Source organism: Bactrocera tryoni, chromosome 1, assembly GCF_016617805.1.
Source record: "Bactrocera tryoni isolate S06 chromosome 1, CSIRO_BtryS06_freeze2, whole genome shotgun sequence".
In the NCBI taxonomy this organism is placed as follows: Eukaryota; Metazoa; Arthropoda; class Insecta; order Diptera; family Tephritidae; genus Bactrocera; species Bactrocera tryoni.
The window spans coordinates 62,867,338-62,882,540 of record NC_052499.1 but is presented as its reverse complement, the minus strand read 5'-3'; the positions used below and the strand labels follow the sequence as shown (position 1 = coordinate 62,882,540).

General features: G+C 32.9%; 2 protein-coding genes across 5 annotated transcripts in view; one reads left to right on the top strand and one right to left on the bottom strand.

The window, feature by feature from the left end:
• The window catches only part of LOC120777108 (serine/threonine-protein kinase 32A), a 79,915-nt gene that overhangs the window by 48,401 nt on the left and 16,311 nt on the right, over positions 1 to 15,203 (top strand). The window lies entirely within an intron of this gene.
• LOC120777121 (sarcocystatin-A-like) lies at positions 10,123 to 10,836 on the bottom strand. The gene is made up of 3 exons (XM_040108269.1): positions 10,731 to 10,836; positions 10,528 to 10,640; positions 10,123 to 10,375 (listed from the first exon to the last, which is right to left on the bottom strand). The coding sequence occupies exons 1-3, from the start codon at positions 10,797 to 10,799 to the stop codon at positions 10,183 to 10,185; spliced, it is 375 nt and encodes a 124-aa protein (XP_039964203.1). The 5' UTR covers positions 10,800 to 10,836; the 3' UTR covers positions 10,123 to 10,182.

The following is a 15,203-nucleotide window of genomic DNA, read 5'->3' as shown; positions in this document are numbered from 1 at the left end:
GTTGCAATCATCTACGCCAGGTAAATACCTTAAGATGCAAAACGGCAACCAGAGGATCGGAATCTAGGTAATATTATAAATACTCTATATAACTCAGAAAATCGAAAATCATTATACGTATGTAGTATATGAGTTGGGCTAGTATCATCCCGATTTTATTTTACCTTAATTAAAGATTAACTATTTTCAATCCACATACTAATAACGTACTCTGGGTTTCATAAAGTCAGCCGGATGTTCGAAAATCCTAGGAATAGTTATATGAGGGGTAGGTCAAATTTTCACCCAAATTTATCTATTTTAGGCACCACAATATACTGTTATAAGTAAAATACTTTCCGAAAATTTCATTGAGATAACTCAAAGATTGATTGATATATCCACGATAAAGTCATCTGGAAGTTCAAAAATACTTATATTATGTAAGTGTGGGAACTCCGAGAAGTATTGACCCGATTCAACCCATTTTTTGATCTACAGAAATACTATTGCCAGCAAAGGTTTCAATTTTATTTTTCACACAGTGACCGATATTTTCGGTAAAAAGTCAACTATAGATGCTGGGGTCCACTTATTCGATATCTAAAGGCTTGGTCATAAGGTGGCAAACTTTGAAGGAATTATTCATGCAGAGTTTTATCTCATTATACAAATTGCTTCTTGATTTGCGTACTGAAAAGTTAGAGAATAAAATTGGGCAATATGTAAAATGTCTCTTATCTGGTTTCGTCCATTTTCGTACTGTGTTGTAGAAATATGAAAAGAGTGCCATGAACTAATATTTGTCGAAATCGGTCAATCGAGTCCCGAGATAGGAGAATTTTACCAAAAAGTGGACGTCGCCACGCCCATCATCTAATTTTCACACCGATACCCATAAAGGCTTCTATTACAGTCTCGGAGGAAAAATTTAACGTCTCTGGCGTGATCAGGTATTGACTTATCGCGTTTTACGTAGTTTTTAATAGTACAGTAGTTAACATCCGATTTCATCCATTTTCGCAGTGTTGATAGGATATAATAATTATGCTGTGTGAATTTGGTTGTTGTAACTTTAGTAGTTTAGGAGATATGTACATTAAACTTATAAAAGGTGCCACACCCACTTTTTAAAATTTTTTTCCTCAGATGCCTTTTACTACCGCGATCCCCTGTGCAATTAGAGTTTTATATCTTAATTTGCTGCTTAGTTATGGCCCTTAATAGGTTTTCGATTAATGGCGTTTCGTGGGCATGGCAGTGGTCCGATTACGTCCATCTACGAACTCGTAATTTTTTTTGTACTAGAGAACGGACGGACGGGCAGACAGACAGTCAACCGGATTTCAGCTTTTCTCGTCAACCTGGTCATTTATATATTTATAATTCTATATCTCTCTCGCTTAGTTTTAGGTGATACGTACACCCTGTCCATTAAAGAGCAAAACACTTAATATCAGCCAGATGGGAGTTGATACTTGTAAATCTACTGGTATGAAATCATTCACATACCGAACTTGTAACTAAGTGGTTTTGGTTCCAAAATTATTTTACATATTATGTGAAATTTCTTCTTCTCAGAATGTGTCTAACTTTTTTCGTTTTATACCCCAAAAAAATTAACATAATGATATTAATTATGTCCTTTGTCTAAGCTTAACACGTAATTGCTATAACACTCACATATCATTAATGTTTATGAAATTTTATTTCTTTACTCTTTACCTTTTAAGTTGACTTAATCCCACCATTTTTTCGTACCACCATACTCATACACATACGGAAACGTATACACACATAATAAAAAATGTTACGATTGCTATAAAAATTGTATCCCATTAATATTAAATAGAGTCCCCTACTAATTAAACATGATGGTCTGTAAGACTTGAACAGATATCAAATTTAAAATTTTACAGTCAAGAAATAGGTATGATGTGACGCAAATAAAGATTCTTCAATTTAAACAATAAAATAAAATAACTTAACTTCAAAAACACTAAACAAGAGAGTTATAATTATATTTAAGGAAACTTTATAACTAAATTAATTAACCAAGTTACTCGCGCAGACTGCTGAAAAAGTCAAGGGTAGAATTTCCCAACACACAAGTGCTTGACTGGATATTTGAAGATGTTCAACGCACTTAATAAGGGCTACCAAAACTAATTACGGTTGTGTGCATGTGTGACAGTACATGCATGCACACTTGACTAGTGAGACCCTGACGAACTCAGCACACTCGTATATAGCATACATACTCAAATATATTCATGTACTCGCATATTCGTAGGTAGATGTCTGTAGTGAATACGCAATAATCTTAAATATAATAAGATGTTCTGATGTCGCCAAACAGGTAGATACCACACACATTATTATTATGTGTTCATACCGCAAATGTGGGCAACACATGAGTACAAAACGTTAATGGTCTAATAAGGGGCCGTATAGGTTTAATTGGAGCTAATTTTTGGAGGTTGTTGCTACGCGTTAAGTTATAGACAGCTGTTTCCTCCACTATAAATCTTCTTGCGTGCACGAACCGTCTTGTTCTATTCATTCTACGTTAGGTTATATTTACATAATGAGGAAAAATCCAAAATCATCAGCTTTATTATCAAAATCCAAATTGAATCTTAACTTGTCGTTGCTGAAATTAATGGCATACATTCTTTGCAAATAAAGAAAGATTGTGTTCATTGAATATTAGACTACATTTATACTATTATTATACCGGCTTAATAGAAAATAATATTCTCACATCTATCAGACACACATCAAAGTTCCAATTTTATGGTAAAATTAAATTATCTACAAAAAGCGATAGATATATTATTGTTGTATTATTTTATTAACCAAAGAGTACCTTAAATTGTTACTGTCGATGTTTTTCGACGATATTTTAATTTTGAAGTATCCCTTAACAATGTCCAGGAGAAATCGGAAAGCAAACTGGCACTCCACTTTCCTTGGCATCGTTTCTCCATAGCAGAAATGCCTTGGTGGAACCGTTCCTCATGTTCGTCGCTTACTCTTAATTACACTTTAATTTTCGGGGAAAATTCAGACGGGAGTCCAGAAAGTGAATTTTTAGGGACATGTTGCAACCATTTTTTTTATAGACAGTAAATAGTTCAGTGACAAGATCTTTGTAATTGTCAACTTTCACATTCCAAGAAAATTTTTAACAACGTTTTTAAAGGCACTCCAGGCTCGTATTTCAATTTCATTGAGCATTTCCTCAAATGTTTCATCTTTCAGAAGTTATCTTATATGCGGACCCACAAATATGCTCTCCTTAATTTTTGCTTCACTAACGCTTTGGAAATTTTTGCTTCAGATACAAGAACCCTCTTCCATTTCTGTCCATTGTCTGCCAAAATTCTTCATTAAACTCAATTTAATATGCAAAGGTGGTAGCAATACCTTTTTGGGATCAACTAGAGGTTCACTGGTAACGTTTTTTTGTCCCGGAGTGAGTGCCTGACGTACTGACCACTGCTCGGAGTGGTCATGCGAATTTGCGGCACGATATTAGTTGAAAATGTGGCGAAATGATCACGAATAACCAATGCAGTAAGAGATGGTGCATTATCAGACATAGTAAAAATCGAAGAATTCATTTTTAGAGCCTCACAAAACGACGAGTATCTCAAATACTAATAAATATTTTGACGTGAAATTTAGCATAGATGAGACTAATAGTGCTACCAACTTTCAGAAAAAAATTACCGATTCGAAAAACACGCGAAGTATAAATCAGTTCAAGTTAATTTACCTTTCAATTTGATCACAGTAGTATTGTAAAATCTAAAGATGTAGGTTACAGAATATCTGTGGGTGATAGAAAAATTCTGTTTAATTTGATTTGACTTAAGGGTATCAAACTGCATTAGAAACACCTAAGAATTTTCATGTCACAAATTATGTTTCAACCAGTGTAATCAATTATGTAAAATTAATTTTATAAAAAAAAAATAAATGTAAATCATTCATACTGAACATCATGTTTATGCACACATATACACGTATATACTTCTACGTGAAAAAAGAAAAAGTTTCTGACACTGACATTTATTCTCTGAGCTAATAATACCAAATTGCCGACAAACAAAGTTCCACTCTTAACTGTTTTCATTGCCAAAGTCATAAAAAAATTCCAGAGGCTGAGTTTTCTTATGTCTTTAATAACAAAAAAACAAAAGCCTTAATATAAATAAAAGTAAACATATCAAACACAAATAATTTTGTTTCTTAAAAAAATATAGTAAATATATATTAAAATGGGTGGTGGCATATTTTAATTTTTTCTACATATTTAAGCTAAGGCAGGATTCGAATATTTCCTGCTGATAAATGCAATAAATTGCATGAAGTCTCTTCAAAGTCTGCTTCATTATTGACAAAATTGAAAAAGAAGGAAGGGGAGTAGAGAATTAACAAAAATGTCAACAGTAAGAAATAAAATTTAAATGGTATTTCTCGCCATTGGAATGTAAAAAACATATTCAAAATGTGGAAAACATCGGTTGGTTTACATGTTTGCAATGTACAAACACTGCTTTGTTATTTAATTTGTCATTTATTTCCTAATATACGTGCCTCTGTTTATATCCATTTAACGTAAACATAATACGTATACAGACTTTCAATAATGCTCCATCGGGTTGAGATAAAAATTAAAAGCAATATACGAAATTTAATAAGAGCTACAATGACTATCGATTTCATGTTACGTATACGCCCAGTTGGACTAATTTAATTAATTTTGTAAAATTGCTAAAGCAGGCACTTTACAAAAAGATTTTTTTTATATAGATTCTCATTATAAACAATAAAAACTAAAAAAAAAGTAGCCAAAATATGAGTTTCAACGATTACTTTATTATTCTAACCCATTCCTTTCTATTTGACTCACTTCCTGGGTTGAAATTTACCCTCTGTAATTAGAACTTAGTGATTATCTAATTATGATTAATAGTTAATTAATATTACTAATGCTCAGTGCAGCTTGGAATATAATTAGCAATTTTCAACATTTATCAGATGTGCCACCATGACGTATACGTGATATATAATAGGAACTGCAAGCATTGCATTATATCGTTAGCCTTAGTCAACGCAGGCGATATTTTTGAAGAATATACCTACATATGAAAGTAGATAATAGTACAGTTATTATTACTGTTACAGTTACTATAGTAAACATACACAAATAAGTAGGCACTTATATATTATGTGATTTCTGAGAATATATAGTATATATATGTATATATATACATAAAGTTGCTGAAGTGCAACACCCATTCGAGTCAAAAATGACAGCAGGAAACATCAAAAGTTACTGTTGTGGAATTAGTCCTACATGTTCAATAAGTGGTGGCTTAAGTGCGGATGTTGTCGATGTCAGTAAAAGTAAGAGTAAATGCACTTAAGTAGGCATTGTGTAAGCATGAATACATTTTGCTTTTAGGCTTAGGAAATAGGTTGCTCAGAAGTACCAACGTATGATTCACATATTTTTATACTCTTGCAATATGTTGCTACAGAGTATAATACATAGTTTTGTTCACCTAACGGTTATACGTATCACCTAAAACTAATCGAGGTAGATGACGAAGGCTTCTATCTATACATTATATAAATGTTCAGATTGACGAGAAAAGTTGATACTTTGTATATGGGTTCCTTAGTACAAAATAAATTACGATTTCGTTGTCGTAGTCTAAGCTATCTTACAAGTATGATCAAAAATCCTACCAGAAATATTCAAGTCTCAGAAATGATCAAGCCCCTAGGTACCATAATTGACTTTTGATCGAAAATATTGCTCAATGTGTGCGATATATAAATGAAATTAAGTGATAATCCTTCTCTAGCAATGGTATGTCTGTATGTGAAAAATGGGTTGAATCGAGCCAATAATTCCCTTACCCCCATTTACCTACCTTTTAACGTAGCTATGTCACGCCAAACAGGGTTGAGTGTAAATTCACTTTTTATGCCCAATTTCATGCGTGTTTGCATGTATGTAACTATTTACAACTTTTTTACATTCTGAGAAATCGCCTATTTTTACGCCGAAAGTGACAGTAATATATTTCACCACAAAGAGTGTTTTGAGGTTACGGTGAATGAGCACGAGTAAAGTAAACATCCAAAAGCCTACACAAAATCAACATTTAGGTGTATGTGAAATATTTTGGCAATAGTTTTATCGACGTTGTTGAAAAAGTTCTGCGTAAACAGTCAATATTGTAGACTTTGTGTGCACGCAACAAACGTGAAAGGCTTAGAGATAAGCAAAATATTTTACAGTAACGTACATAACTTTTATATTGCAGGCAGTCATATAAGTGGAAATAGTTCTGAGTTGAAAATGGAATTGAAAAACTTTTTACTTTGCTATAAAAGTTACAATTCCGTGCTTTCAATTCGGTTTTGTGTATTTGTTGCCAGCAGCAACATTGTTTGCTTATGGTTAATGCAACAACACAACCGATAGTTTGGTTGGAAAAATATACACAACTTACTTTGAAAACACTGGAATTTAATCGAAATCACCAATAATTAAGGTTGGAATTGTTAAAACTATTTAGCAAGTTCAATATCTCTACTTAGTATTGGAAAATTTAAAATATCCAATCGTTTACTCTTACAGAAATTTGCATTATTGTAGGGCTTTTAATCACGCTTGTATAATCCGTTTAATCAATAAGTAAACGAATAGTTTTAGATTTTACAAAGTTTTAATTAAGAGTAAAAGTTATTTAAAAATTATTTACAATTTAGATTAAAGATTTAAAGAAAAGTTAATAGAATTGTATTCACGTCTTTTCGTCGAGCGTCTTGCTTACTTCGCGGCTACTTCAAAACTCTCTGCCTCTCTTGTCATCGTTGATGTAGATTTTATTTCGTATAAAAGAAGTTTTGTAGCAAAACGGTTGATATGTGGATTGCATTTAAGGGTTACCAGCTACGTCGGGGTTACCTCAATCCCCCATGAATTATAATATCTTAAGCTTTGCCGTTGCCGGTCCATAATTCCGGTCGCTCTTGTGAATAGATTCGCGCAAACGACGCGCATCAAATAGTATTTCTGTTGAAAATTTAGGAGGTCAGAAGGAATTCGAAATGAACCACACTTCGATAATCGCAGAAAAATGTCAATATTACATTGATTTTTGACCTGCTTTGACGTGTTTTTTTCGGCTTCGGCTCACTTTCTCCACAATATTCGGCCGATTGATTGTCTGTTTCCGGATCGTAAGCAAAGATCCACGACTCAACGTTTCATGACATCGTGGTATTCGGAAGGCAATGTTTCACAGACGTTAACGCGAAGCTGTTTAAAAAAAATTATTGATTTTGGAACCAACCGCTCATTCACTTTTCTTAGGCTCGAATGATCTTTCAAAATGAGTTTTACTATTCATTCCGATATTCCAACGATGCCAGTGAGACCTCTGATTGTTAATCATCGATCCTCAAGTACCAGTTGCTTTATTTTGTTGACGTTTTGATCACTAATTGATGTTAATGGCCGTCCTGGACGTAGTTCGTCGTCAACGCGTTCGACCCTTTTTGAATAATTTGTACTAATCAAAATCACTTGCTCGCGACAAAAAATTATTACCGAAGGCCTTTCGAACATTCTAAACGTTTCGACATCATAAATTCCGCACACAAAATTTAATGAAACTTCTTTGTTGAATAATTTCACTCGTTGTAAAAATCGAATGCACTTTATGTACCACAGAAAGACATGCATATACTAAAGACTAATCATTATTTTGATGATACGTTTGAGATAGGTGTCACTGACAGTCGCACAAACCTAGAAAAAAAATATTTCGACGACTGGGTTTTTTGCGTGAAATTTAAATTAAAAAGTCTTACTATTTTTTCCCAAGAAATATAATATTATGGATGTTTGTCGACCGTTTACGTTTAGATTTATGTATATTCGACTAAGCAACTAACACCCAGTAGAAGTGGTTTTTACTTCTATGTACATACATAATACAGCCGTAATTCATTGCGTTATTAACAAAAATATTAATATTTTCGTTGCAGTTAAATTTTTGAAAACTAGACAGCGTCATCTACCAATGATGGGAAATGCAGCGTCAAGATAATTACATAAGTGCTGTGTAACTATAAAAATATCTTTCCCATAATAAACAACCGTTAAATTTCTGCAATTGTTCTTAATAAAAGTAGCATTAAAGCATGCTCGTCATAACATTTGTAAACATGTAAGCCATCAATGATATAAACATTATTTACTCAAAATTCTTATAAATAAAGAAAAAAGGCAAAAGTTTAATGCCTTAAAGCGGTAAGCAGTGGTGTGTTGCTTGCCTGAAACTGGCTTCAGCAATACAAAGTTATGGAATTTTTTCATCTGATGTTGAAGTGAACCCAAAACGCTCAAAGTTATGATATATGATAATTTGATTGTTTTCTTTAGGCCAAATAATGCGCCTTTTACAAGTTCCTAAGTATGTGCCGGAAATTAAATGGTTCCTGTGCAAAATGGTCAGCTCAACAAAAAGCTTGATAGGACGGAGGGATGAAAATTCTAATCTGTTGAAGCTAAGAGTTGCCAGAAACATTGCTGGAAACATTGCACAAGAAAGAAAGTGAGAAGAATTTCAATTATATTTTTTTTAAGTTATGTGTAAAATATATATATGCGATTGTTTAGTATATAAGAATAAAAATGTTGCGCAGAAATGTTTAGCAGTCCTTTCTTATTAAATATGCATCAGTCAACGTCAATAAAATAAGAATAACTTATAACCTGCAGCGGATAAAAAATAAGTATTTCCCTAGGTAACAAATAAACTAAAGTTTCATATATTTTCTTTTCTCAAGAAAAGCTAACCAAATTTTAAGCACTCTACATATAGCACAGATTGAACTTGCATTGTAGAAACTTTGAAATGCCCAAAAGAAAATTCCAAGTTTTGTAAGTGTACAATAAGAGACTTGTACCTATACCTATGTAAGTAAATTATTAAGAAAATATACACAAATTGTGGGTTCAAAAGCGTGATACTTACCGTCGACAAGCTGAATAAACAACAAACTGAGTTCGTGAATTCGTGACAGGCGCTAATAAAATTATGAAGGTTCATCAGCTTCACTTTAGGTATACCTCTATATATACATATATCAGTATACAGACGTATACAGTAAGTAAGGAAGGGCTAAGTTCGGGTGCAAACAAACATTTTATACGCTTGTAACTAGCATAAATCAAAGCCGGTGAAATACTTTCGGGTGTAAAAAATTCATATAGAGTAATCATAATCGAAAATCCTGATATTAGTTATATAGGGCCTAGGCCAAGTTTTCGCTCAAATTTATCTATTTTAGGCATAAAGACACACTGTTATAAGAAAAACACGCTCTCTTATTTTCATTGGGATAACTCACATATTGGCCGATGTGTGCAGTACAAAGTCACCTCGAAGTTCGAAAATCTTCATAATAAGTTTACCTGCAAGTTCGAAAATCCTTAAGTAAGGTACATAGGAGCTAAGGGAAGAATTAACAAGATTCAACCCATTCCTGACACACAAACATACCATTGTTAAGGAAAGATTACTCCTAAATTTCAGTTTTATATCTCATACATTGACCAATATTTGCGGTCAGCTATAGGTACTGGGATACAAACCTAGGGGCTTGAACAGTTTTTATTGGGTTCTAACAATTTTTGGTCATAAAGTGGAATACTCTAAAGGGATTATTGTATTATTGCTATTCATTTGTATACAGAAAAATAAACGAATCAAGTGGAATTTAAAATTGTGTTCCTACTACCCACAGACAAGGTAGCAGTCCGATTTCGCACAGGGAAATAAGAATCTTAGAGGAATGTGTTGCACCGGTAGCAATCGGTAGAGCAGGTCTTAAGATATGTGATTATCAGCCCACAAGCGCTCCTTGCTACTGCAATCCTCTGTGCCAAATTACACTTCTACAAGTATATTTTGTTTCAGTGCTTAGCTTATAGTTTTTCCATCAGGATAATATGTTTTTGCTGACAGTAACACAGCACTAACTTATAAAGTATGTAAACGAATCTTGATACAAACACATATTTGAGATTTCTTCAAGTGAGATATCAGTTTTACTTGGTAATTTATTAAAGCTGTGTGTTAGTGTACTCTAGTATATTTGTCAGTTTTAATAATTAAACTTAACCGCATTTGCACCACTGCAAACGACTGTAACTTGATTGCCGTTTTTCAACCACTGTCGCGACCAGATTTGAACATTGCAATTCTTAACATTCTTATCTTCATCAGTGAGATCCACATTATACCTGTACGAAATGCCGGCCACTACTTGCTTGCTGGCTGAGTTCACCTTTGAAATCCTAGTTTTCAGTTTAAATATTAAGTACAAAGAAGAAAAGCTTTTTTTGTAAATGATTTTCAATTAGAGACATAATAAATGATTTGTATACCATTTAATTGAAAACAAAAACAATGAAATTTGATTTATTTTAGAAGCGTTTAGGGAACTTACTTATAACTGGGACCATCTCCAGTACTCAATTTACTTAAAGCCGTCTCAAGAGTACCTACAGCAGCTGTCAATTCGTCACCACTGAGCTTAGTAGCTTCACCAAAAGCTAACGACTAAATTAATTGAAAATTAAAAAATAAAAAAAAATGTGACGATATAAATGTATAATTTTCTTCTCAAAAACAACTGTTTTACAATTTTACCTCATTTGGTAGTGAAAGGAATGCGCATATAGCACAAATAGTTAAAAGAGCAAACTTCAGAGTCACCATTTCTAATTACTATCGCAAATACACGTCGTGTTTAGGCGAAGAAAATATTGCAAATGTGTTTTACTCGAAGCATTGGTTGTATTTTATAGTAAAGTTGGTACTTAAAACCATATAACGCTCGGAATTAAAAGCTGATATATGTATGTATTTAAACACAAAAGTGGCAGAACTCGAAATTTTAAAATTTTTGATTACAGGTAAAAAATTTATTCTTAATTGGGATAGTAGAATAAATGAGTATAACTGCTGTCGTGTTGATTTAATTTTTTGACTTAAGAAACAATAAACAGGTGTGAATGGACATAACTTTTCAGTTGATAAGAAATATTTAAGTTAGTCTTTGATCTGGATTGTACTCAGTATCTTGGGCACCACTTGAAATAAATCGAAAGGATGTTGGTTTGATAATATTTGTGTATTTCTCAAATATAATTTTTTTGAGTAATTTAAGTTCTACCTTTTGAATGATTAAATATTTTAATTATCATATCGCCTACTAAAAAAACTTTCGGTGCAAAAATATGACAAGTGGATTAAAGAGCTAAAGGACTCGATGACTCTTCGCTGTTTTAGCAAAAGCTTCAAAACTTTAATTGTAAATAAATAACTTTAACTGCTACTGCTGTATCCATATTATAAGTGCAATTAAAGGTAATAAACCTTCAGGTCCACTTTATATGTTTTCCCAAATCTTCCAGAAAATGTTTAATAGAAAATAAAACATTTAGAATGTAAAGATTGTTGTTTCCAAAATTTTCTTATCAAAATCGGGATTGATGGTCATCACGTTTCGGGTCCATTCACCGAATGTTGTTCCTAAGTAAGCCTGTTCATCACGAAATGGCAAATCACGTCTAAAAAACACCCTTTACAAGGACTAAAGGTCTAAAGCAGATTATAATTTTATAATTATGTAAGAAATTTGAAATGCTGAAGCCTTAATTAAGACAATTCAAAAAATTTCCGATTTAATACATTAAAGATTACTATTTCCACATATGAAGTAATAGTTTGTACCTCGAAAAAGTTTTCAGCGGGTATATTATATAATTGTACGTAATATTATTTTTGGTTCTAGTAAATTTAAGATATTATGAATATACTCTTGTATATGAATGTATGGTTGCCTGATAAGCCAGCTTTGAATTATTGTGTGCACAGGTGTGTTGTTAGCAAAAATGCTATCTATGAACGCTTGTGGTATATTTACTTTGTAGGTTTGCTTTAGTTGCCATATGACAACTGAAGAAAGTGCTTCCGTTAGAACTGCCGTTTGTTATTCAAAAGACAATATTGATATTTTTGGGCTGGCTGGAAAAACCTGAGATGAAAAAGTCCAACGTAAATATGGATCGGATGGAAACTTCTTATAAACCCGTATGTATATATAGTATACGTTATTTCCCTTGTTGATTTTTTCGCTGCCATCCACCGAAGTGTCAGTTTTATCTTAAAAAACAAAAAAAGATCTTACTTTTTTATTTTAACGGTTCCAAAAGCATATAAATTTTTCGCATTTTTATAAATATAATTTTTTTACTGTCTTTACATCCAAAGCAAGAATACAAATTGTTGACATTACAAAGAAGGTCTCTTTGATTTTTCCATTTAAAATGTCTTTGTAAGTTATACTTATTTTCTTTTTACTACATCAGTAGTTTGCGAAGGCGTCAAACTTATCATATTAGTTGAGATAAAAATTTTTTCCAATTCCTTCAAAATTTTAATTGTTGCGCAGAACGCTTTGCCATTTCACTCTTCACAATTTTCCACTAAGGTTGTTTTAAAATATTTTTCCTTTGGGGGTTAAGTGTTCCCTATATATAAACTATATATTGTATATAGATATACATATATAATGTAATGTATGTATGTAAGTGTGTATACTATTATGTATGTAGATATGCATAACGTGAACGCATAGCTGACATATTTACAAAATTTCATTTGCGCCTGTCACGAATTCACGAACTCAGTTTGACAGTGTGTTCAGACGTCATTCTTGTTTAAAACTGAGCTAAAGTTTGGCTTATCGACGGTAAGTATGACGCTTTTGACACTACAACTTGTGTATATGTTCTTAATAAATTGTGTTTACTTAGGTATAGGCATAAGTCCCTTATTGTACACTAACAAAACTTGGAAATTCTTTTGGGCATTTCAAAGTTTTTTTAATACGTGCTCAAACACATACTACTTGTATATGTAGAGTGCTTTCAATTTGGTTAGATTTTCTTGAGAAAAGAAAAAATATGAAACTTTGGTTTATTTGCTACCTGGGGAAATACTTATTTTTTATCTGCTGCAGGTTAAAAGTTATTCTTATTTTATTGACGTTGATTGATGTATATTTAATAACGAAGGACAAATGGAAATTTCTGAGCAATATTTGTCCTGGTATATGCTAAACAACTTAAAAAAAATATAAATTAAATTCTTCTCACTTCTCTTTCTTGTGCAATGTTTCCAGCAATGTTTCTGGCAACCCTTAATTTCAACAGATTAGAATTTTCATCCCTCCGTCCTATCAAGCTTTTTGTTGAGCTGACCATTTTGCACAGGAACCATTTAATTTCCGGCACATACTTAGAAACTTGTAAAAGGCGCATTATTTGCCCTAAAGAAAACAATCAAATTATCATATATCATAACTTTGAGCGTTTTGGGTTCACTTCAACGTCAGAATGAAAAAATTTCACAACTTTGTATTGCTAAAGCCAGTTTCAGGCAAGCAACACACCACTGCTTACCGCTTTAAGGCATTCAACTTTTGCTTTTTTTCTGTATTTATAAGAATTTTGAGTAAATAATGTTTATATCATTGATGGCTTACATGTTTACAAATGTTATGACGCGCATGCTTTAATGTTACTTTTATTAAGAACAAATTGCAGAAATTTAACGGTTGTTTATTATGGGAAAGATATTTTTATAGTTACACAGCGCTTATGTAATTATCTTGGCGTTGCAGCCGATAAGAATATGTACAAAAAATTTCCTATTATTGGTAGCCCAATGCCGTCTAGTTTACAAAAACGAAACTGCAACGAAAATATTAATATTTTTGTTAATAACGCAATGAATTACTGCTGTATTATGTATGTACATAGAGGAATGTTGGAAAGGCCTTCGGTGATAATTCTTTATTACGAGTGTTTTTGATTTGTACAAATTATTCAAAAAGGGTCGTAAACGCGTTGGCGACGAACTACGTACAAGACGAGCATCAACGTCAATTGATGATCAACACATCAACAAAATAAAGGAATTGGTGCATGAGGATCGATGATTAACAATCAAAGATCTCACTGACATCGTTGGAATAGCGGAAAGAGCAGTGAAACTTATTTTGAAAGATCATTCGAACCTAAGAAAAGTGAATGCGCAATTGGTTCCAAAGCCACTAATTTTTTTTTTCGAAAAACAGCGTCGCGTTAACGTCTGTGAAACAATGCCTTTCGACACCACGATGTCCGGAAGTATTGAGTCTTCGATCTATGCTTACAATCCAAAAACAGACGATCAATTGGCCGAATATCTTGACAAAGGTGAGCCGAGCCCGATAAAACCACGTCAAAGCAGGATAAAAATCAAGGCTATGTTGACAGTTTTCCTCGATTTCCTCGGGAGGTGTGGTGCACTCCGATTTCCTTCCGACCGGCAAACTGTCAATAAAAAATACTATTAGAGGGTTATGCGTCGTTTGCAGAAAGCTGTTCGTAAAAAGAGAACGGAATTATGAGCCGTTAACTCTGGTTTTTGCACCACTAAGATGCACCGTCTTTCTGCATTAACTCTTTGAGTGAGTTTTTGTCAAATTTTCAATATCGGTGAGCCTGATTTAGCTTCGTGTAACTTCTGGCTATTCAGCAAACTCAAACGACTATCAGTCAATTGAAGACATTAAACGTGAGTCGCTATGCGCATTGAAAACTATTCGGGAAATTGGAAAAAACTTTGGCACAAGTGTATTGGGGCCAAGGGGGACGACATAGATGTTGAAGAATTAATTAACAGTTTTTAGATTATGTATAAAGTCTTACTATTTTTCGTTCATAGTAGTACAAACAACTGTAAATGTAATTTCACTTATTAGTACAAGCCCCGCAAGATTATTTTAAGGTATTTTGTGGTGTTTTTTTTTCTTTCGTGATGCCCAAATAAATTTATATATTACAAGTGCTTGTAGTGACACACGTTACCATAAAGAAAGGGAGAATAGTAGTAATTTGAAGCTTCTACAAAGCCGATTGACCGCAAATTGTTGGCTGCCAACGATTAAAGTTTTCAACATTGCTACGCAATAGCCTTCACATCATCACTTTAGTTCTGAAATATCACTTCGCAGCTTTCAAATACCCTAAAAAATATACGAGTATCAGAGTCAAGTAAGTACATTTTGTA